Genomic DNA, 24,966 nt, shown 5'->3' with positions numbered 1-24,966 from the left:
AACTTTACATTTTTTACAGTCAATTTGTTCAGAGTGCCTTAATCTCTTTAACACCTGGTGAATTATTTTCATTATACTGGAAAGAAGAGAAACCTGCTGGCTAATTTGCACAGCAAGCTCCATCAGTGAAAAGTTCATTTGTTTTAACAAAACTGATAGAGGGATAGACACTGGTCAGGGTGTCCAGAACATCTCTTGCTTCTTTGAAGACATTTCTGATCTGACAGATGACCATTCTGAGACTGCTGTACCTTGTTTTACTGAACTAAGCATTCAGCTTCAGCTGCAGCTTGTTAGTCTTCATTGGGAGTTGAACACACAACTTCCTACTTAGAGGGGAGAACCGTATTTCTAAGCCAGTGCTGTCACTTTACTAGTTTAGCTGAATGATTCCACAGTCTACGGCATACTGTATAACAAAGAAGGAACAACATGAAAGCAGCCTAAATAAAGTAGTTACAATTCAGTCTTTCATCAGATGTGCTGTTCTGTCATTGACTGAGACATGCATTCCTGCTTTCTACCTCTTTCTTAGCAACTCCCTTTTCCTGGGTAAGTAAACAGCAGTCTGACCTTCACATTCTGCCCTTTCCCTTTTCCCTTCATTATAAACAATGGATAGGGATGTTGGCCAGCAGTATCATTCATCATTTTTTAGGCAAAGCTCTTTGATTGGTCACACAGCCAACGTTCACTGAGGGACCAGAGGATGCAACCTTAAAAAAAACTTTGAAGATGTAGCAACAAATACTAGAGACACAGTGAAATTGTAAACAAAACTCACAGCATCTCAACTCAAGTCAAGTCAGTTTTATTGTCATTTCGACCATAACTGCTGGTACAGTACATAGTAAAAATGAGACAACCTTTTTCAGGACCATGGTGTTACATGACACAGTACAAAAACTAGACTGAACTATGTAAAAAAAAACAACACAGAGAAAGCTACACGAGACCACAGACCTACACAGGACTGCATAAAGTGTGTGATGACTAAGAAGATCCACCCAGCACACATTTACATGATCGCTAAGTTATTGTGAAGCTAATGAAGCATAGAAACAATATTATTAGGTGTGTGGTTCAAATTTATATTGCTGCCATAATGAATTCCAACATGAATATCAACCACAAAATAGTTAAGTATCACTGTTAAGTTTGCTAAGTACTAGCATTTCAAATAATCAAGGCCATACGTGTCAAGCTATTGCTACATTTTAAAATAATTTACTTTGCCTTTAAATTTAAATGTTGCATTCCTAGAATCTAGGAAATTGCAAGACCTCACATGAAAAGGTTATTAAAAGTAATTAGAATATGTTTTGAGAGATTACACTTAAAACAATTTTTTGCAGAATTTCTCTCTTTGTATGTGGTTTCCACCTCACTGGTTGCCAATATTCTGTGAATGGTGTCTTTATACAGAAATAAACAGCTGCCAGTCACCACATTTGCAATTGTACCTCATTGCATGTATGCCTCAGCCTAAAAGGCAACTGATCTATTTTATGAAATGTTCATCAGATAGATTTTATCATTTTAACACATTGTTTGCTAACTATTTTAAATCTGAATTTAAAAAGATTATTCACTACATACAATATCATGGTTCCAATATTAACATGGTGAATATTTTCATTATAATTGTTATCTGCGTTATATTCTGCGCTCAGTCATTTCTGGGCCATTGTTCTGCTAATGAGTCCAGTAATTCAAAAACAACATTAAGAACGCGACTTGAGAGTAGGATAGATTATGAGGTTGAGCAGCTGTGACTTTGAAGAAAAATCTAAATAAACTGGAATGATTTTCACTGAAAATGGCATAGAAAGATATTTAATAAAGGAGTTCAGGATTATTGCTTAAAGAGAGCAAAAATATCAGATCATGGCCTTCTGCATGTTACAAGTCACATTACATGAATTAGATATTATATGACTAGATTGAAAAGGAACAGAATTATAGAAAATAAAACTGACTCTGACATGGTATCAACGAGCTCCAAAACCTGAGTCTCTGTACTTCCCTCTGCAAATGGATCCCCGACTTCCTCACTGGAAGACCCCAGACTGTGCAGATCAGAAATAACATCTCCTCCTCACTGACAAACAACATTACTACACCTCAAAAATGTATGCTTGGCTCAGTGCTCTACTCTCTCTACACCTTAGGATTGTGTAGCTAGGCACAGCTCAAGTGCCATCTATAAATTTGCTGATGACACAATTATTGTTGGCAGAATTTCAGATGGTAATGAGGGGGTGTACAGGAGTGAGATAGATTAGCTGGTTGAGTAGTATTGTAACAACAACATTGCACTCAACATCATTAAGAACAAAGAATTGATTGTTGATGTCAGGAAGGGGAAGTTGAGGAACCACACAGCAGTCCTTATCGAGGTATCACAAATGCAAAGGGTGAGCAGCTTTCTGATCCTGGGTGTCAACATCTCTGAAGATCTATCCTTGGCCCAACATATTGATGCAATTGCAAAGAAAACATGACAGCAGCTATATTTCATCAGGAGTTTGAGGAGACTTGGTATGTCACCAAAGACTCACAAATTTCTACATGGAGAAATTTCTACAAATTTTCTCTAAGTGCCATGGAGCACATTCTAACTGGTTGCATCATTGTATGGAGGGGCCACTGCATAGGATTAGAAAAAGCTTCAGAAAGTTGTAAACTCAGCCAGCTTCATCATGGGCACTAGCCTCCCCAGCATCCAGGAAACCTTCAAAAGCTGATGCCTAAAAATGGCGGCATCCATCATTATGAACCCCCATCACACAGGGCATGCCTTCTTCTCATTGCTAATATCAAGGACGAGTAACAGAAGCCTGAAGACACGCATTAATGTTACAGGACTAGTTTCTTCCCCTCTGCCATCAGATTTCTGAATGAACAATAAACATTAGGAACACTGCCTTGCACTATAATTTAATATAATTTTCTTTTTTTAATATATACTTCTTATTGTAACTTATAGTTTTTTATTATTATGTATTGAATATACTGCTGCCGCTAAACAGCAAATTTCATAACATGCACCAGTGACATTAAACTTGATTCTAATTCTGATTCTGATTCTGCTTGGACTACAGTAAAATCTGAAGAGCTAAATGTATAAGAATTTTTTGCTACTGAAAAATCATAGGGAATCAGCCAACAGGAATTAAGGCACAATCAATGAGATAATGGCAAGATGGGGAATTGCCATTCAGGACCATGACAATCTCATGCCAAAATACAAAATTCTTCAACAGCTTTAAGTGGTGACAATTCAATGGTGAGATTGAGGAAAATTTGCCATTGTATTTCTGTTCATTTGTTACCACTTTTCTTGGTCTTTCTAGACTGAACATTACGAACAGCTGAGAAAGTAAGTTGGTGACTGCTCAAATGCTTTCGTCATTTTTAAATGTACTCTTATGTACGGTACTTAATGTCTCTTGAGAACTCTGGCCTGCAAATTCCAGCAAATTCAAAGCATTTGGCACTTCTTATTTGCCCCTCTATAATCCTTAGTTTCTGAATGCCTGTGCCAGCTATAAACTAAAATGGGATACCTTTATCCTTGACCCTTATTGGAGATTTTGTGAAGGACCTAAATAACATGTGCTTGGAAGGATTTTCCATGAAGATGTTACTGAATAAAAGAAACCTAATCGTTTGACAAGTGAATGGATTTTCATCTCTGTTTAAAAAGAAAAGGTTCTACTTATAAGAAAGATTAAGCATTTTTTCTTCCTCAGGAGGATACGAGTCTTTACAACTCACTTCCTCACAGAGCAATGGAACCTAAGTACTTGAATATTCTTAAGTCAGAGGTAGATAAAGTCTTGATAAGTAAGTGGTGAAAGGTCACACTGGATAGACTGGAACGTGGAGATGAAGTTACAGTAAGACGAGCCTTGATTTTATTAAATGGAGGAAATTCAAGGTTGGTCTCCTCCTACTCTGGATTTATGTGATTATATAAACTCATAAGATGGTACTGAAGATTGTTAGGGTTAATAGCAGTATAGAAGTGTAATGTAACTTAGTTATGAATTAGTAAAGGGAATTGGAAATGGCCAGAATGTGCATTGTGCGTGATCAAAAATGTGAGAAAATGTGAAATGGTCTTCTCTGTGCATGGAAAAATAATTTAAAAACATATTGATTAAGAATTGAGAGATCGCACATCTCAAACATGTAGAAAGATCTTGTCTTCCAAGTGTGTCATTTGCAAGAGACTAGTATAGAGGTATAGCAAGTAATCAGGAAAGCTAATATGATTTATTGCTAGGTAAACTTAACACAAATGGTTACACTGGACATCGCTAAGACCATATCACTGTATATTATAGGTCTCTTTATATAATGGTGAAAGTATTTCAGAGAAGGTTCTTTTGGTAAAAAATAAAAATTAAAACAAATGCTAGAGACACTCAGCAGGACCGGCAGTACCTATGGAAAGAGAAACACCCAATGTTTCAGGTCTGGAAAACTTGATCAGGATTGGAAGAGAGATCAATGAAGCAAGCAAGTTCTCAGCAGCAGGGAAGGTTGGGGGGTGGGCAGAACAAGGGAATAACTGATAAGATGAGAGCAGATGGCTTAAAGTGACTGTTAGAAAACCATTATGCTTATTTGTAAGAACAAGTTCATCAGGTGAATGCGTGTAGTGGTGGAGGGGAATTGACTGGACCTTTGTTCAAGAAATTGAGGTCTCTCAGACCCTCCTGATGAGTTTAAAGTTCAAAGTAAATTTATTATCAAGGTACACATACATCACAATATACAACCCTGAGACATGTTTTCTTGCCAGCACACTCAGTAAGTCCAAGAAACATAAGATAATCAATGAAAGACTGCTCTCAACGGGGCAGACAAACAACTAATGTGCAAAAAACAGCATATTGTGCAAAGACTTAAGAAATATAAATAAGTAAATAATCAATAAATGTCAAAAAATTGAGTTGAAGAGTCCTTGAAAGTGACTCCATAGGTTATGGGAACAGTTCAGTGGAGGGGCGAGTGTAGTTATCCACTCAGGTTCAAGAGGCTGATGGTTGAGGGGTAATAACTGTCCCTGAACATGATGGTGTGCATTCTGAGGCTCCTATATCTTCTTCCTGATGGCAGCGCAGTAAGAGATCATGGCTTGAGTGGTGGGGGTCCTTGATGACGGTTGCAGCTTTCCTGAGACAGCGATCTGTGTAGATGTGCTCAGTTGTGGGGAGGGCTGGGCCATATCCACTACCTTCTGTAGGATTTCCCATTTATAGGTGGTTAGAGACTGGCAGACTGTATGCCACAGTGAAGGCAAAGCATTTGGAACTGGGTATCCAGAAACTGCTGAAGTCGCAGGATGCAGAGTGGTAAAGGTAGGAAGAAAAGAGTTTGAAGTGGCAAAAGGATGCCAAAGTAGTAAGTTTGCTTTGACACCGCTGCATGTAGATCATGAGCAGAAGGTTGAAATGAACTCAGTAAGCTGAGACACCACATGGTTGGAAGCTGTAGAGGGATGATCTTCAAAGGAAATGCAATCCATAACTGTGTGGGAAAGAAGCAGCCCATTAGTCAATGGTGGAGCTATGGTCCAGGGGAAGGAAATGGATGTGCCTGAGTACTGAAGTTTGACTTCTGCAAGATAGAGGTGCGTTTGTCAGAATACAACAGTGCGACACTTATGAACAGTTATAATGATTCTGAGCAGAGAGAGAATTCAGAAGAGAGTAGTGAGGAGAATTGAAAAATCAAGGAGGTCATTATCACATTGAGAAGCAACACTGCTGCACCTCAAGGATGGATGCTTCGCCCAGTGCTCTACTCTCTCTACACCCTACATTATGTATCAGCAGTAAATAAATCTGGAGCCTATAAAGGGCCAGAGAGAAGGGAATGGAAATTTTGGAGATGGGATAAAAGATCCGCGGTCTACGGTGAAGATCTTCAGGACAGATAAATGGATGTAGAGGCAGCTTTACTATATTTACACTTGGAATAGCCAGGTTACCATTTGAGATAAGACTGGATATGCTAGGTTTACACCAGTTTGAATCCACCCAGCTTCCAACATCATCTTCAGCCTATCAGATCCCCTCACCTGGACCCACTGGCCATCTCTTGCTCCTACCTTCCCACCCCCCCCCCCCCCCCACCTTTTTATTCTGGCAGTCTGTACTTCTCTTTCCGGTCTAGATGAAGGGTCTTGACACAAAACAACAACTGTCCACTCTCCTCCATTGCTATCTTTAGAAAGGATTTGATTAAAAGATGTGTCTCGGTAAGATGGATATGAAGAGGATGTTACTTCTTGTAGGAAAATCTAGCGTCACTATTGTAAAATAAGGAGTCACATATAGATTAGGTATTTTTTGCTTTCCTTATGAGGGTTATACATCTTTGGAACACTCTTCTTCGATAGAAGCAGAGACTTTGGATATTTCTAAAATCAGAAGCAGAAAGCTTTTTCATAAGCTTGGAGGGGAGGATCAAGATCACTGTGGGGGGGGAAGGGAACAAGGAGGTGGGTTACAATTTGATTAGCCATGAATTTATTAAATAGTAGAACAGCCTCAAGGGGCTCTGCAGTCTCCTGCTCCTAACTCAAATAATCATATTTTCATCCTCTCACATTATTCCTTCAGCTGCCTTCATGAAGTCATAGTTTTGAGCTTAATGTAAAACATGTGTAAATGTGCACTTTTTCAAAGCATTTATGAATACACACCCAATTGAACAATTGCTTGTTAAATATACAGAATGTATGAAAATACTTCCCTGCGAAATTAAAGCAGCAAGAGAGAGAAAAGAAACCAGATGTAGACAATATAAAATATGATGGTTGTAACAATGCAAATGAAGTATATGCAGCAAGAAATTTAATCATGGAATGAACAGATGAAAATTCAGTTTTATTAGCAAATGAAAGAATAGTAATTAAAAATCTAGAATAATTTCAGCAATGCTCGGAAGATATATTTTTATTTGTTTTTTTATCCACTAGGGATTTATCCCTAGTCAGTTCAGTGCTAGAATTTCTGGATAAATATTTTCTGCAAAGTCAGACACTGCTGATGAATTTTGTCTTTAGAATATTTTAGGAAAAGAATGTTGAAAGGTCAAGTTATTAAACTCAGCAAAATCCTCCTGGTCCAAGCAGCAGTTGACCTCCTATTATCACCCCCATAGCTGCCAAGTACTTGGAGAGACTGGTTGCATCCCACATTAAGAGCACCATCCCTGCTACTCTGGACCAACACCAGTTTGCCTATAACACAACCCATCAGCTGAGGAGGACATCTCCATTGTTCTGCACATCATATTGGAACACCTGGGGCATAAGGCCACCTACACCAGAATACTTTTTATCAACTGCAGTTCTGCCTTCAACACCATACTCCCCAACAAGCTAAACATTAAACTATGCAATCTGGGACTGAATACATCAAGTTGTACCCAGACAGTTAATCTTACTGATTGCACCCAGACAGATGACCTCATCCCACCCTAGTAATCATCTGTTCAATCTCCTACCATCCCGCAGGAGATACAGAAACATCTACACTGAAAAGCGGCTTTACCCCTGGGCTGTCGTACAACTGAACAATGCCCCATTTTAAATTGGTTTGTTTTTAATTCACTTGCAACTTGGATGTCACTCCAAATAACTCAGACATCAGTTTTAATCTAGTCATTGTGTGTTTAGTAATTAAATTGCCAGTGTGCTGTTTTGCACTGAATGGAGTTCAGTTGCAATCTCATTGACAATAAAGCTCCAATTAACTAATCTGGGTTTTGGACTACCTTCAGTTGGCATCTCAAAGCACTGGGGAGAAGCTTCTACAAAGCCCTTTAAATCCACTGGCTAGATAGTGATCAGCATGCACCCTCAGGCCGACACTCCAGCAATGAGATCCTAATTATACACAGTCAGCTCCAACGTGCAAGCAACCTCATTTGTTTGCTTGATACAACTCCAGAAACAGAGATGTTGTCCTGACATGTGTCACAGTAAGGGAATATCAGGCAGACAGAGAAATTGCTTTAAGGATTTCTTAAAACTGTCTTAAAAATATGTCCTTATTTGCTCAGGGGAATACTTGAATAACCACTTGAAGTGGAGAAAGTGCTCTAGTTTCCTCCTACATTCCAAAGATATATGTGTTAAAGTTAGTAAATTGTGGGCATAGTATGCTGGCCCCCAACACAATCCTTAGAATGATCTGGTTGTTGATGCAAATGACACATTTCACTGTATGTTTCAATGTACATGTAACAACGACAGTTAATCTTTAATCTCATTTCACAAACAATCTCAACCCCCTTTATTAGGAACACATAAAAACCTAGACTGAATAGAAAAGCCAAACAATAAAAGACTGAATTTTGGACTTGCTTTAGCACCCATTCTATCATTCTGAATGAGACTTTCAAATGGGATCATGACACCAGCCTGCATCAAAAGGGCCTCTGTGTGATGCGTGTTTGAGGTACTACGGTGTGTGTTGTGTATTTAATAATTCAGTAATATTAGAGTAATATTTGAGTAATATTGTAAATACATTGTTTGATTAAGCATTTTTGTTGTTTACATAATTCTTTACGGGCTATATGTGAAACTACGTGAATGGCATACGTCATCATGCTACCACATCATAAGTGCACGCCACACTAAAAGTAAAAATGAGTTGACATGCATTTTTCAGGCTCTAATATCTTTCTTTTGATTAGTTTTATGGTTTGTAGTTACAAAAACTTAACATAAGTGTGAGGTGCTACATTTTAGTAGGAATAATCAAAATAGGACATACATGGTAAATGGTAGGGCATTGAGTAATGCAGTACAACAGAGTGATCTAGGAATAATGGTGCATAATTCCCTGAAGGTGGAATCTCATGTGGATAGGGTGGTGTAGAAAGCTTTTCGTATGTTGGCCTTTATAAATCAGAGCATTGAGTATAGGAGTTGGGATGTAATGTTAAAATTGTACAAAGCATTGGTGAGGCCAAATTTGGAGTATTGTGTACAGTTCTGGTCATCGAATTATAGGAAAGATGTCAACAAAATAGCGAGAGTACAGAGGAGATTTACTAGAATGTTACCTGGGGTTCAGCACCTAAGTTACAGGGAAAGGTTGAACAAGTTAGGTCTTTATTCTTTGGAGCGTAGAAGGTTGAGGGGGGACTTGATAGAAGTATTTAAAATTATGAGGGGGAAAGATAGAGTTGATGTGGATAGGCTTTTTTCCATTGAGAGTAGGGGACATTCAAACAAGAGGACATGAGTTGAGAGTTAAGGGGCAAAAATTTAGGGGTAACACGAGGGGGAACTTCTTCACTTAGAGAGTGGTAGCTGTGTGGAACGAGCTTCCAGTAGAAGTGGTAGAGGCAGGTTCGATTTTGTCATTTAAAAAAAAAATTGGATAGGTACATGGACAGGAAAGGAATGGAGGGTTATGGGCTGAGTGCAGGTAGTTAGGACTAGGTGAGAGTAAACGTTCAGCACGGACTAGAAGGGGGGAGATGGCCTGTTTCTGTGCTGTAATTGTTATATGGTTATAACAGTGGTGATGAGGAAGCTTTAAATGAATCTGAGATAACTACCTACTTGTTGAAGCACTGTGAGATGGTCAATTTTTTAAAAAGGCAGGAAATGGACAAATTCACGAGTTCATAAACTTTGAGTGATAATAATCATAAGTCAAAAAAAGAGAGACCAGAAATGGATGGCTACATTGGAAAGATAGATGTAATCAATTGCACAAAAGATGGCAGACACTGTGCTCACACATTATGATCCACATCATCCAGTAAAGTTTGCCTGTGAAGCCTCATTTTATGGTATAGGTGCAGTCATGTCACATGTTATGAGTGATAGAGGTGAATGCCCACAGCCTTTGCATCACATTTCCTTAGCACTGTAGAGAAAAATTACGCACAGATTGACACAGAGGCTTTCAGTCTGGTTTGGGGTGTAAACCTTTTCAACCATTACCTGTATTGGAGAAAGCTTACCCTCATTATTAATGACCAACCACTGGTGTCCCTTTTCAGACTTAAGTTTGTTCTACTAACAGCAGCAGCATGAATGCAGAGATGGGCTCAGTTTTTTGGAAGACACAACTACAAGGTCTAATTCAAGAGGATGACTATTCATGGAAATGCTGGTAGATTTTCCTGTTTACCCTTGGAAAAGGAAAAAACCTGAAACATTTACAGAAGGGGACACTCCTCCTTCTTCCTAATGCAAGTTGAAAGTCTCCCTATTACGGCACAAATGATGCAAAGGGAAACTCGAAAAAACCCATAATGTCTCACATCTACATGGGAATTCAAAATGCCTGGAATGTGTAGCAGAAGTTCTTGTTTCCCCACTTTTACAGTGTCGGGATGAACTTGCCCTTGGCAGAGGTTGCCTTATGTGGGCATTGGAGAGTTGTACCATCCAAACTGAGAGCTAAAGTGTTGAAGGAGTTACATGCTGGGAGTCTAGTCGTGGGCAAAATGAAAACATTTGCACCAAGCTTTGTTTGGTGGCCTGGCAAAGATCAACTTGCCATTCACTTTTCAAGATGCCAAGAGCTGCACCTTCTGTCCTTGGAAATGGCCTATGTTGCCCTGTCATGTGGACCTTGCCAGACTATTCATGGGCACAGATTTCTTGGTAGGACTGGATGTAGCTACAAAGTGGTCAGAAATGTCCCCAAGAGCCTCAGACACTGCTGATGTGCTGAGAAGCCTCTTCTCAAGGTCTGGTGTTCTAGAACACTTTGTCAGTGGCAATAGACCACAGTTTATGGCAGAACAGTTTGTCATTCCTGATAATGAATGGAATAAGGCATATTACATCTGCACTGTACCACCCAGTTACAAATGGCTTGGTGGAAAGATTTATCCAGAGTCTAAAGAATGTACTGCAAGCAATGCCAGCAGAACACACCACTGTTACGGACCCCGTAAATGGGTCACTTACCAGCAAAGATAGAGAGGTCTGTCAAAGTCTGATGGTATTATTTTAACAGTATTTATTGGTAAAAATACACAAAAATAATATCAATGCAAACATACAGATACTATACGTCATCAATACTAGATCTAAAAGTGCAGATATAATAATAATCAATAAGAAATAGCTCTATCGTTGTCTAGGGGATAATGTATTGTCTGATGGAAATATAAAAGTCACTCAAGTTCATTCAGGCTGCAGCCTTTGGTTGGAGTCAACAGAGAGTTTTTAGAAACTTGCCAGCTTTTCCTTTTTATGATGTCGATCCTTCCAGAGTTCCGTTGGTGTTGATTTCTCCTTTAGCTAAAGCCGTTCTTCCGTGGTAAGGCCCCAATCCCGGCAAAGGGAAAGGACGCACGCGAGCCCCCCCACCGGCTGTCGCTATTAAACGCTGTCACGGGATTTCTAGCGTCTCTCCTGGTGCGTCTGAAGGGGTTGTTCCCCAGACCCCCTTTTATCCTTACTCACGGGGTCTCAGATGTCAATCAGGTTGGGATGATGCAATCCCTCAATCAGCCCACTCTGGTCATTCCCTGAGGGCTTCAATGAATAGTACAGTACTCAATACACAATTCCGTCTCCAAGAGACAATGGCCGTTATCAATGGTTCTGCCTTTCTGGGGCCAGGACACACATTCCAAAACCTGTGTATTCTGGACGTCTCTCTCTCATTTCCTGGGTCCCAGACCTGAATTAATAGCGATCTTGCGATTCTCGAAAAGGAGGGGGCTACTTTGTACCCTTCGGCCCCTCAGAGTTGTGGCACATTCGTAACACCACACTAACACTGAATCAGAAGCTTGCCAGTTTCCACCATACATATCACAATGCAGAACAAAAGACAACCAACAACTCAACAGCTATGCTGTTCCTGGACCATCCCTCACACTCCTGCTTGGATCTCAACAAACCCTAACTCAGAAGGAGTATGTAGGACAAAAAGCTGAGGGGTCCTCAAACAAGGAGGTTTGATGTTTCCCTCTGGGACAAGCAGTCCTGGTGAGGTCAAAAGTAGGTACTTGGAAAGACTAAGGACAAAACTGGATCACACTCCTATACAGTGGAGATTGCATCTGATGTCATTTGGAGATGACTCATCAATTGAGGAGAGCAGAGTTAATTGTTAGAGAAGAGAGGTGTCCACAGCTATCAGAACCACTTCCTGCAGTCCCAGGTTCAACTCCTACAATCACCACGCAGGAGGCCTCAGAACCTGAAATTGTTTCAAGTCTCACCTGCCTAGCAGAGTGACCTCCCTGGTCAGGAAAGACGTTATGCACAAGAGTAAGAAATCCTCCACAGCAATTAAATCTTTAGGCCTGAATGGGACAATTCAAAATTTACTCTGCTGTGGATGTCTATATAGTAGTTGTATTTACATAATTCATTACGGGTCATCTGTGAATGTCATATGGTGCCACGTCATAAGTGCATGCCTTGTTAAAAGTAAAATCAAAGTTTACACGCATTTTTCGGGCTCCCTTGTTTTTCTTTCAATTAGTTCTATGTTTTGCCATTACAAAACATAAACGTGCACTATAGTTCAAAAAAATTTTCTGATGTCTAAGGGCAGACACCACACACATTTTGGTCCTTCAAATTGCTGTTGTCTACAACTTAAAATGTACTAATTAGTCCTTGCACATTGCCAGTTCTAATGAAGCATCCTCACCCTGAAAATGGAGTCTGTTTCAATCCCTGTAGGAGAGAAAGACAGTTTCTGTTGTCTATGGCACCATGAGGTTCAAGTCCTTGAATTTACATTGATCATCATTAGAGCAAAAAATGAGGATAAAGAGGAGGCAGCAGATTGGGAGTGGGATAAAAAGCAGGAGACTAGAAAGTCATTGTAACCTTTTTGCATTGAACAGACCTGTTCAGCAAACCTAATCTGATTTTGCTGTCTCCATTGTAAAAGAGAACATATTTTGACAACCAAAGGCTGTCACTTAATTGACAGAAGTGCAAATGAATGACTATCTCATCTGGACAGCGGAAGTGGATGAGATAAAAAGTTGCACCTCCCCCAGTTGCCAGGTTAAAGAGAATGGTTGCCAAAAATGATAGACTAGACCTGATAGCCGTGAAGCAATCAGTTCCCCTGAATAGATACGTTATTACAGACATTTCCTTTGCTCTCTCCACTTAACTTAAAACACACTTGACAGTCTAAGAATGTCACATTTAAAATAATCGTCTTTGTTGCTCTGTTACAAACAGTGCAATCAGAAATTGAAGCAGGAGCAGGCTGTTCTGTCTTTTACCCAAGTGCCATTTCCTGAAAAAAAACTTTCTTTCCCTTGAAAAGAAAAAACTTTTCTTTCAGTTAGTCCTGACGAAGGGTCTCAGCCCGAAACATCGACTGTACTTCTCCCTATAGATGCTGCCTGGCCTGCTGCGTTCCACCAGCATTTTGTGTGTGTTGCTTCTTTCCCTTGTTTCACTTTCTACACAAAAACCTGTTGATCTCTGTCTTGAATGTACACTGTGACTGATCTTCTTCAAATGCTTTGCATAGTAACCTCCAACTGTTTGCTATCCACTGGGTGACGAATTCTGATCACTCCTTCAACTATTTAACCACTACTAAAGCAATTATTCCCAAAGGAGATTATACTTGGCAAAGAGGTAAAAATTCTGGCTGTTGTGAAGAATCATTGCTCAGAATTATTAATGTGCAGTCCCAAATCATTTATGTAGTAAACCTTAGGCCACAGAATTCTCAAAAATATTTAGCCCTTACAAATACCCAGGTTGACAAAAATATTAGGAGGAGACAAAGGCCATATTTACACAAGGACAGGAAATTGCAGATACAGAGAGGAAGATGGAAGGTGGGAAACCTTGCTAAGATGAATGGCAAGTGCAATCAGAAAGGGAACCTTTGGTGTCAAAGGCTAAATAATACGTAATTCTTCTTGGAGAGACTTGGAAATTGATGTCATAAGGACTCTATACACTGTTTATTGTAATGCTGTGTCAGTTCTTTCAGATTTTGTTTGTTCACTAAACTTACTTGTCTGCCAGAGATAACCCATGCCAGTACTGTGGTAAAATACAGCTTTTAAATGAACCTTTAGAGAGTTTCTATCACACTCAGCCATTACACTTTGGGAATAATCTCTAGCCATCTTTTCCCAAAGGAAACCGTCACGTGTTGGCAGCATTTACAGCATTTAGCTGCCTATCACCTCTCTCATGATTCTGCCTTCTTCCACTAACCATAGTGCTTTCCCCTTTCATTCCTTCTTCACCTCTCCGGCCCATCCCCTCCCTGCTTCCCCTCCCCCACCCCTTGATCTTTCCTCTGATTGGTTTTTCACCTGGCACCTTCCACCCTCCCCCCACCTTCTTTATAGGGCCCCTGCCCCCTCCTTCTTCAGTCCTGACAAAGGGTCTCGGCCTGAAACATTGACTGCTCATTTCAACAGATGCTGCCCGACCTGCTGAGTTCATCCAGCTTGTTTGTATGTCTTAATTTGACCACAGCATCTGTAGTGTACTTTGTGTTTAGCATTTACTGGAAATTTGCTATGTACCATTTCTGATGTAAGTATATAGTTGCAAAATTACTACTCATATGAAATGCAAGGAAGAGCTAGCTCAAGAAAACACAATCAAAGTTATTGTTTCTGCCCTTCAGGTAACAATGGGAGATTGTTAAAGCAAAGAAAGGAGCCAAGCAGTTGTTAATCATAGCAATCTTCTCTCCAAGTTGACCACAGGAACTATTCCTGGCCCCAGGTCATGTGGTCTATTCCTTCATTCAGGTAGTGTGCTCCTCACTTTGAAGTGCTGCTAATAACTGTATCTATTAAAGAAAACTTCTCTCATCCTCTGCCTGAATTAATAGTTCTCTATCACTAGCCTCCTTTTCAAGAACCTTGTTTGGCAGATCCTTGAATATCTCTCATCTCTTCATTTCCACAACATAGAAGGGGTCGAAAGCCAATAGCAAACATCATTAGTGGCTGCAGTTATGGTACATTAGCTTTCTTTATGCTCTTCAATTTTCTGCCCCCGTTGATCTGATCAGGCATATCTCCAATGTCACAGTCCTTTGGTTCACTGGCTGTATTCGATGATTACATAACCAATTATCTTCACTGTAACTTTAGAACTCCCTTTATTGAACCATTAGTTTTTCACTTTAGACCAATGGTTTTCCTCACCTACACTTTATCCCTCAGTTAATCCCTTTCTTACTACAATTAAGCAAATTGTTATTTCTACATTTAAGATAATTAAGATAGGCAATGTTATTTAAAAAAAAAGATGCCACAATAACTTATCCCTAGTAACACTGTACCCTTGAACATCAGCTAGTAACAATGGCTTGGATGGTGCTTGACACAGCCCACACCTCACATTTGCTCCCTAAGTTTATCAGTTCAGTGGAGCTGGGGGCCTTATTCCAGGACAAGAATAAACCACAAACAGTAAATATGCCTCCGGTGATGAATCCTGATGCCCGGCCAATGAACCTTGATGGCTCGTACTGTCAAAAGTGGATTTAACTATTTCTAACTGTTTCTGATCATCAGAGTCATTTAAAACCACTTTAAAAGTATACATAATTAAAAAGTAAAACACTCTTCATTCCATCCAAGAGAGTCACCCCATTCAAATCAGTATGGCTGGTTACATCTACTGGCCATTGCTGTTTAAATCCCAGTGGTCAGATACATGATAAATAGTAGAGGTGACAGGACATCAGATTATATTCGCATATTTCCATGCAAAATATCCAAGGACTATTTCAACTCATCAAGCTTACACCATCACACAATTCCCCCAGTAATTTTCCTGTAACCAATTCTCTCCTTATTCCCATCAACAACCTACCACACTCTCAAGATTTCTTCAGTCACCTATGATCCAGGTCAGGATTTCTCAACTGGGGGTTCCATGAGGGATCGTAATTAAAAAATATAAACATCAATTTTTGAATTTTGCGCAACGCGCAATGCTAGAACTCGCAATGGTGGGCAGTGACTGAGCAGTTCCATTCGCAATCTCAGCCCAGAATAGCCATATGCTGTTGGACTGTGTGTGTTTGGTTGAGTCCATTCTCAGTTTTTGATGTAAGATGGGGAGGCCATTGATAACTGGTGAGCGCTGTATTGCACGGAGGAGCCGATGGTAGGCTGATTAATGGTGAGCGCTGTATTGCACGGAGGGGAGGATGGTAGGCTGATTAATGGTGAGTGCTCTTTTGCACGGAGGGGAGGATGTTGGGCTGATTAATGGTGAGCCCTGTATTGCATGGAAGGGAGGATATTCCACTGATGAGGAGCATGAAGTGCGTTTTCTGAACATTGAATGGACTCGCCCAACTCACCCTTTCCCTCCTGAAATATCTCTCCAAACTTCCCCTTACACACCGCGCAAATGACTTATGGGAGCAAACAAACTCTACCAGAGTAGCAGAAAATTGGAGGGAAATTTTCATTCTCAAGATAGTCCAGCGTGGTGATCTTTGAAGAGGACGAGTGAGGTGGAAGAAGAGGATTGTAGGCCAGGGCCTGTGGACAAATCTGATCAGGTTAGTGATGAAGAATTACAGTCTTCTGAGTCATTTCACTGCACTAGTGCAGCAACGGACACAAAAAGTCAGTCTTTACAATGAAAGCTACTTATCAATGGGTTTTACACGGACTGGTGATCCAACTTGTCCTATTCCATTGTGCCTGGTCTGTGGCAAGCAACGTACAAATACAGCAGTGGCTCCAGTAAAACAGACAGGACATTGAACTACAAATCACGGGCATATGACACATAAAACTGTAGGCTATTTTAAATGACTATTGGAATCTCAAAAAAATAAAGTCACAGTCAGTAAAAGGACTCAGGAAGCAAGTTATTTAGTAGCTTTAAGACCAGTTTACTAGAATATGTTTAAAATTTGTGTGAAAACCTGGACAAAGAGCACACCAATCTCTTGAAACATACAGAACTCCAGTGGCTTAGCAGAAGAAGAGTTTTCAACAGGGTGTTTGTGCTGAAAGATGAATTGCATGAGTACTTTCAAGAAAATAGTCGGCCAGATTTTGCTGAGTACTTTAAAGATGAAGAATGGCTACAGAAACTAGCCTACTTAACAGACATTTTTCATCATATGAACAAGTTAAACAAATCTCTGCAAGGCCCTGGAGAAAATATTTTGACTTCAACTGACAAGATTCTTGGATTTAAAAGGAAACTGAATCTCTGGAAAAAAAAATCATGTTGCAAAAGGAAATCTTGAAATGTTTCCACTGCTGCTTGGGTTTGTGAGTGAGGAAAATTATCAGAAAGTCTTGAGTCTTATTTAAAATCACCTGGAAGAACTGCAGAGCAAAATTGAACAGTGTTTTTCCTTCCTTTCAACACAAGTGCACGGCTGGGTGAGGGACCATTTCTGTGAATGGTTTGTTCAGCCTGAGAACTTTGAAAAAAGAGGGAGAACTTTGTGAGCGTCACTCTGATCATGCACTCAAGATGAGATTTATTATCCAAATTCTTATATATCCTGTCCCTTTATAATACTTCCCAATAACTAATCCACTACTGATGTCAGGCTAACCAGCCTATAATTCCCTACCTTATTCTTAGAACCTTACTTAAACAATAGAACAACATTATCTACCTTCTGATCTCCAGCACCTCAGCTGTGGCTAAGGATGTATTAAATGTCTCTGTTACTGCCCCTGAAATTTCTACTCTAGCCTCCCACAAGGTCTGAGGAAATACCTTGTCAGGCCCTGGGTATTTATCCTTCCCAATTTGTTTCAAACACCTCCTCCTTTGTAATATGTATATGATCCATGGTCTCATTCCTGCTTTGTGCCACTTCTGTATCATAGACTATATCCGTTTTCTGAGTAAATACAGATGCAAATATATATTTAAGATCTCTCACATCTCTTTTTGCTTCATGCTTAGATCACCACTCTGATCTTCTAGAGGACCAATTTTGTCCCTTATTCTCCCTTTGCTCTTAATACATGATTATATTAACATATTCACCTCCTAGCCCACCACCTGATTAGGATGTGAGAGGAAACAGAGTCACAGGGAGAAGGTCAAAATTTCTTCCCAAGGTTAGGATTTTACCTGGGCTGTTGGTACAGTGAGGTAGCAGTTCTGATGGCTGTGTCACTGTGCCTGTATCTGTTCTAGAATCAGACGTCCATTGTATTTCATACTTCTGTGTGTAAGAACTAGTCAAGAGTCAACAACACAATCTGGGCAAAAATATATCAGCAAAAAACAAAATTCCTCACTTGTGTGATGTATGTCCTAAGCTGGTGGTAGCATATTAACTTGGCATCAACATTTAACACTGGTGTTATTGGCTGCTTGTTATGCAGATTAAGGCCAAATATTATAAAGCAATTTTGGCACTCATTTGTAAACCACTGAAAGAAATGACTTCATTGTTGAGGTTGCCAATGCTCTGTTATTTGAAGAATATAATAAAATGTCCCTTATGAATTCATCTCCCTTATAATTTGCTGCACTGCTTGTGAGCTGACAGATGGTGTAGCAGGACTATAGTTTGTGGTTTGTGTTTGTGTATTTGCATGGAGAAAACAGTGCTTCTACATCTGGGCTTGATAAAAGGAAAATAAAATCAACAGAAATATAAAACAAAAATTTCATCTGCCATGTTCCATCAATTATTCCCCCTCCCCCAATTAACTCTTATTTTGGGTCATAAATGCAAGAAACATGGTTAAGCCACAGATATGGAATGGAAAGTCATGGTTGCTAGGCAACTTGATTGCATTCAGAAGGGGTTATAGGGTTCCAGCATTTAGAAGAAGGAATAAGCAAGCACCAGTTTTGAACAGGATGATGGTAGCAGGGTAGTATTACACAGGATTGATTCTGGTAGGAAGGTGGAGATTAGCCTGCTCTATGGGGAGGTAAACTGTGGGTGATGGGAAGAGACTTCTGGCATGAGAAAGGGATGAAGATCAGTGATTAAAGTTAACATTAAGATTATGGTGATCACAGGCAATGGATCAAAGGGGTAATAGCAATAGTAGGTTGAAGACCAAGATCAGCAAATCAATGCTGGCTGTATTTGTGCAGTTAGACCAAGGGCTAAGATAGCCTTCACTTTCCTTGCTAAGAGCAAACATTAACACTACAACATCATGATCATGTTGTCTCACAAGTGCTAACAATGGTCCTCAACAGAACATGTGGTCCACGTTCGCCCAAATGCTCCAACAGATTCATTACAATATGAAAGACGTTACTACTTGAGTCACCAATGTCAGTGACTCATAGCCGGAGCAGTTGTTTGAATTTTCCTGATCTGGACATGAATTAATCAGGAAAAAAAGCAATTTTCTATCCCCTAGCCCCAAAACACTAAAGCTATGTGATTATATTCATCAGTAAGTTTTATTTATGTTTTTTATTTTATTGAGATACATCGCACAGTAGGCCCTTCTGCCCCTTTGAGCCACAATGCCCAGCAAACCCCAATTTTAGTCCTAATCTAATCATGGGAAAAATTACAATGACCAATTTAGCCTACCAATGAACAATTTATCCCATGTCTTTGGACTGTGGGAAGAAACCAGAGCACCTGGAGGAAACCCACACGGTCACAGGGAGAACGTACAAACTCCTTACAGGTGGCAGCAGGAATTGTGACTAGATCATTGGTACTATAAAGTGTTGTGCTAACCACTACACTATTGTGCCACCCAAACTGTGTTCATCTTTGACTTTTCCCAATGCACTGTTATTGGTTAGGTCCATCAGGCCATGCTATTTTCAATGATTTAGTAGTTCTTTTGTGTTTCACGCCCTTTGCCTTTTTGGAATTCAGCATAATGAATCAATAATTTCTTCAACAGTACAAATAAGTCTGCAGACAAATTATCACAAACTCCACGTTGTTAACACCATCCGCATCAGAAACCAGAAAGGGAAATGTGATTGTGCACAACCGTTAACATTCTAATAAGATAGAGGGTGACAAACCTTTTTTTGTGGAGTTTAAATTCCATTGTGCACTAATAGAAAAAGATGCGTGCACGCACACACCTTAGAGGGAACATTGCCTAAACAGTCAAACTGGCCTTAGTCAACTCTGTCCAGCTTCATCCATATGGAACTGAATAAAACCCCTACCCACAGGAGTCCAGTATTACCACACTGGATTGGCCTACTAAGGGAAGGATTCCTTTTGGAACAAAAGGATCTTAGCATCTTTTCAGCACATGCTCTGTGAAATATTAGTTCATTATTATAATTATCATTCTTAGCCAAATGAGCTGCAAGAATGTGTATGTACAATGACAGATGACCTCAGAGAACTGTAATTTGTAAATGCACAAATAAATAATTCAGTGTTTACAGTGACCAGAGCAATCTTTTCTCTTCAATGTGATCCAGGTAATCTCCATGTGCATACATTTTTACATGTATCCAGTAATATTAAAATGAGTATTGGAATTTTATGACTTCTCCTAAGAGCTTAACATTTTTTTTATTAGGACATCTTTGAAAACATGAGATCCAAGTTACAATGATTTTACTTCTGTGATGAACTATTGTATTGTCATTAAGATGCCATAGGAAGCATAACCTTTGTTCATATCTTTGATGAAGACAATTTTAAACTTATAAATCCCAACCCATAGCTGTTTAAGATGCAATAACTATTAAGGATAAGTTTTGGGCTCCCAGCACTTGCTAATTTCTGCCATGTCCTATCTTGCAATAATTTGCAACGCTAAAGAATTTAATTAACATATCAAGAGTTTAATTTATGCCCAGAGGCAGAACTCACTGGGAGGAAAAGATAGAGGCAGGATATAGTCTGTGTAAAGGAATGCAACCACTTAGCTTCATATGGGAGAAATATACTTTATGTCTGAATATCCTCTTTGAAAAATTGTCAGCCAATACAAATGCATCAGTCCAAAAATAATGACATTAAAATCAAGGGAAGACAAATCTAAATGTGTGTTTAATTAATGGATCAGGCTGTGGGGTATGTAAATATGTAACATAAATATATGATATATAGACCCATGTACAGTGTAATTGATGACAGTGGAGTAAACAAGATGCATGTGTTTTAGCAGCTTTCCACATCTCTTAATGATTGATTATATTACTGGCACCACATGTCATTTGAAAAAGAATCCACACGTAATTTATAAATTGGTGATTAGGATGTAAAGAGCATACATGTGAAGAAAAAATGGTGGTCTTTATGTCAAGGATGTAGATTTATCTACAAGCTGAAAGCACTAGTGATCATGGTGGCAGTTTGAGGTGCTGACAGTGCTGTTGAGGAGAGAACAGCTAATCCTGAATGTCAGTAACTTATATTGATAGAACACCTGAACATTGTAGACATTTTCAAATTGCTTCATATGAGCATGATCAACAAAATTTAATATACAAGGAGAAAATATTGTATATTTCTAGAAAGGTAGGTTTATTAAAAGAACATTTGAAAGGACTCTGAAACTCAAAAGTAATATTACTTTCATTGAACAGACAATATTATTGACCAAAGCAAATAAATCCTAATTCTCTGGTAGTTTCACTCTCCAAATAAAGTTTGAGCAACAGTTTTATTTTATTTGCCAGCTGGAAGCAAAATATGTCAAATGCTAAACTGAAAGAATGAACCCCCTCTTCAAGCTTATGTAGCACGAGATGATTTATACAAAACAGACATGACAAAGCAGGATGCCCAATATTTGGATGTAGGAGATATAATCCAAATGTCACACTGTGAGAGTGCCAGGAATGATGAAAAAAACCTTTGGCTGTGCACCACTACAAGCAGCCTACCTCACAATTTCCTGTACAAGCTTCTCTGCCATCTGCTATTGCTTTTCCTCTTGGCTGCTGTGTTTCAAACTTTGGTAGTTTCTATAATGGTTAATCTCCCATTGTTGCAACAAAACTGCCACCTCATTTAGCCTTAATCCACCCGTAAGGAAGATGGCTTCTAACCTCTGAGACTGCTGAAGCACAAAATAATGAAACAAGTAAAAGAAAATACTAACAAATCAGTAAGCCAATTATATATAACAAAAAACACCTTCTTTGCCTTAAGAAACATGTGAGATAAATCTAGTTTGCAGTTTTAATTTCAGCACTCTAGCCGTGGAATACAAACAACTAACTTCTAATATATTCATTTAGAGTGACTTCTTAATGAGTCTCCTTTTAACTGAAACAATTATGTTCTTAGTAGATGTTGTCATCATGTTGACATTAAATGAAGTCACGTGCTTAAATAGTCTAATGCATCTCAAATAGTTATTGATATTTTCGCAGACTATCCCAGTCCGAGAGGTCATGAATTTCATACACATAATTTATTCAAGATAAAGCAATTAACACAATTATAATTCAGGAAAGCATGTACCAAATTTAAATGATAATATTGTGAACATGATTTCTTGGACTGTTAACAGACAAGTACTCACACTCACCTTTTAAATAATGAAACTGCATATCTTATAGCACACGAATTACTTAATGATTTTCAAGCATATATTTATATGAGTTAATTTAAAAATTCCAAAACAAACTCATTCTCTCTAAATCAGTTTTAATTAATCATATTGATTGTAATTAACCAGGAAAATTATGAGGCCCTTGAGTGGTGTTTTTGTGGGGCAGTGAACTGACTGCAGTTTTGCTTTTATGTGGATTAATAAGCAGATTGGGATGGGAATAGAAGGTATAAAGAATGATGTACAGTTCTGGTAATACACTACAGGAAGGATGTTATTGCACTGAAGAAGCTGTAGAAGAAATTCACTACTGTGTTGCCTCCATTGGAATATTATAGTCGTAAGGGGAGATTGGAAAGGCTGTTTGTTTTCCTTGCAGCAAAGGAATCTAAAGGATGATGTGACAGGCAGACATAAGACCATATGATATAGGAGTAGAAATAGGCCATTCAGCCCATCGAGTCAGTTCCACTATAAATATTTATGGGCGGATAAATAGAGTTGATCATAAAAATCATATTTACTATCGTGGGCAAGTCACGTAGAAGAGCGCATATGGTGATAGCTAAGGGGTTTAGTTAAACTCTTAATGGAACATGGTTCACAAAGAGGGTGTTTAAAGTCTGAAATGCATTTCCTGAGGAAATAGAGGAGGCAATTATTTTCAAAATATTTAAGAAGCATTTAGACAAGTACTTGAATTGTAAAGACATAAAAGGCTTGGGACCTAATACAGGTAAATGGGATTTGTGTATTACATGCTATGTGCATCATGAACAAAATGGGTCAATGGGCCCCTTATTGTGCTGAACCACTCAATAATTTTGACTCTGTAACCTTTTCTGCCCTTTTTCCTTCTAATCTGTGACTGTGCACATTTGGAAAATCCAGCTTAGTAAGTATAACTCTGTATATTCAATAAATTCAAATTAAGAAAACACAACACACACAAATTGGGAAAATAAAATCCAGAATATTCACACATCAACAGCAAAAAACACTTACCCTGTACAATGATGAATGCTGAGGATTGGATGGAATCTTGGTTATTACTGGCATGACAGATGAACTGGCCATGGTCCTGGAGAGTGACGTTCTGAATAAACAAACCGCCCGAGGAGGTGATGTTGTACCTGGAGTGTGTGGGCAGCAGCTCTCCATTCCCTTTAGTCCACGTAACTCGGGGTTGAGGATGGCCAGTGGCACTGCACTCCAGAGTGATACTTGATCCAATGAGAACCTCGGTATTTTGTGGCTGAATCACGAAACTTGGTTTGGCTGGATCGGAAATTTGAACCACATTAAGACATTCATTTAAATTTATTCCTATTTATCATCTTTGTTTCTTAATCACAAAACCAAGTAGACAAAGAGTGCTTTAGTGGAGCTATTGCTTGATCACTTGAGAGGAGTTTTAAGAAAATTAGTGTATATGGGGTTGGTTACAAAAGTATCACTGAGGTGGCAGCTCAGCCATGATTTTGTACATACTATTTATTATAAATTATTATAAATTACACATTGCACATTTAAACAGAGATATAATGTAAAGATTTTTACTCCTCATGTATATGAAGGATGTAAGTAATAAAGTCAATTCAATTCAATTTTGTTGATTTTAATAATATTACTTCAATGGAATGCCGACTGAAGTAGTGATTAACCAATTACCTTCAAGCACTTGTTTTAACCATTTTTCTTGATAGAGACAATGAACAAAATTCATAGAACATAGAATATAGAAATCTATAGCACCTTACACGCCCTTGTAACCTATTCTAGAAACTGCCTAGAATTTCCCTACCGCACAGCTGTCTATTTTTCTAAGCTTAAATTCATTCTAAAATTCAAAATGAAATCAGGCAGTTGGGAATATGACAAATCATGACTGTATCAGTAGGGTAGCAGAAGGTACATTGAGAATACAGTAGCTGTAAATTCAATAAGATGGTGTAATATTTTGAAGAACTAGGTATTAGTATTACCTCAAAAATCAATGGATATCAGTTTGCTTACATAATTCACAGTGATAAGTTTTAGAATTGTTTCCTTGTCTATGAAGGCTTCTAGGTGCATGGCTGTGATGTTGGTTGAATTCAGTGGAAGGTGAGCATACGATAGAGAGCTCAGGGTAGTGTAGTTCAGTGAAGCTTAGATGTTTATGGATGCTGCTGATGTTATGCCTATCATTCTAATGCTTTTAATGAGAAAAGATTGGGAAAACTACAATACAGTGCTCCATTTGCCATCAGAAATCAGTGGCGCATATTTCTTCCTACTACCTATCAAGACTGTGGCAAATCAGTTGTGATGATGTGGAAACGTCACTTGAAGTGATCTTGCCATGGAAGTAGATTGCATATAAAAATCTGTGCCTCTTGTGCAGCTTTGTAATTAATGTGGATTTTCTGACCAGAAGTAATGGGAGCTATGATTCTTATTCATTTGGCATCATGATCAGGACAGACATCATGTACT

General features: G+C 38.9%; 1 protein-coding gene across 3 annotated transcripts in view; it reads right to left on the bottom strand.

Moving 5' to 3' along the window:
• The window catches only part of LOC140726325 (peroxidasin homolog), a 472,802-nt gene that overhangs the window by 140,918 nt on the left and 306,918 nt on the right, over positions 1-24,966 (bottom strand). For all 3 annotated transcript variants that reach the window (XM_073042565.1, XM_073042575.1, XM_073042584.1), the window contains exon 10: positions 23,494-23,766. In XM_073042565.1, coding sequence (XP_072898666.1) covers positions 23,494-23,766 — 273 coding nt within the window. The remainder of the gene's footprint in view (positions 1-23,493; positions 23,767-24,966) is intronic.

Source organism: Hemitrygon akajei, chromosome 1 (assembly GCF_048418815.1).
Source record: "Hemitrygon akajei chromosome 1, sHemAka1.3, whole genome shotgun sequence".
Taxonomy (NCBI): Eukaryota; Metazoa; Chordata; class Chondrichthyes; order Myliobatiformes; family Dasyatidae; genus Hemitrygon; species Hemitrygon akajei.
Note: the sequence above shows the minus strand (reverse complement) of the source record. Positions and strands in the feature narration are given on the sequence as shown.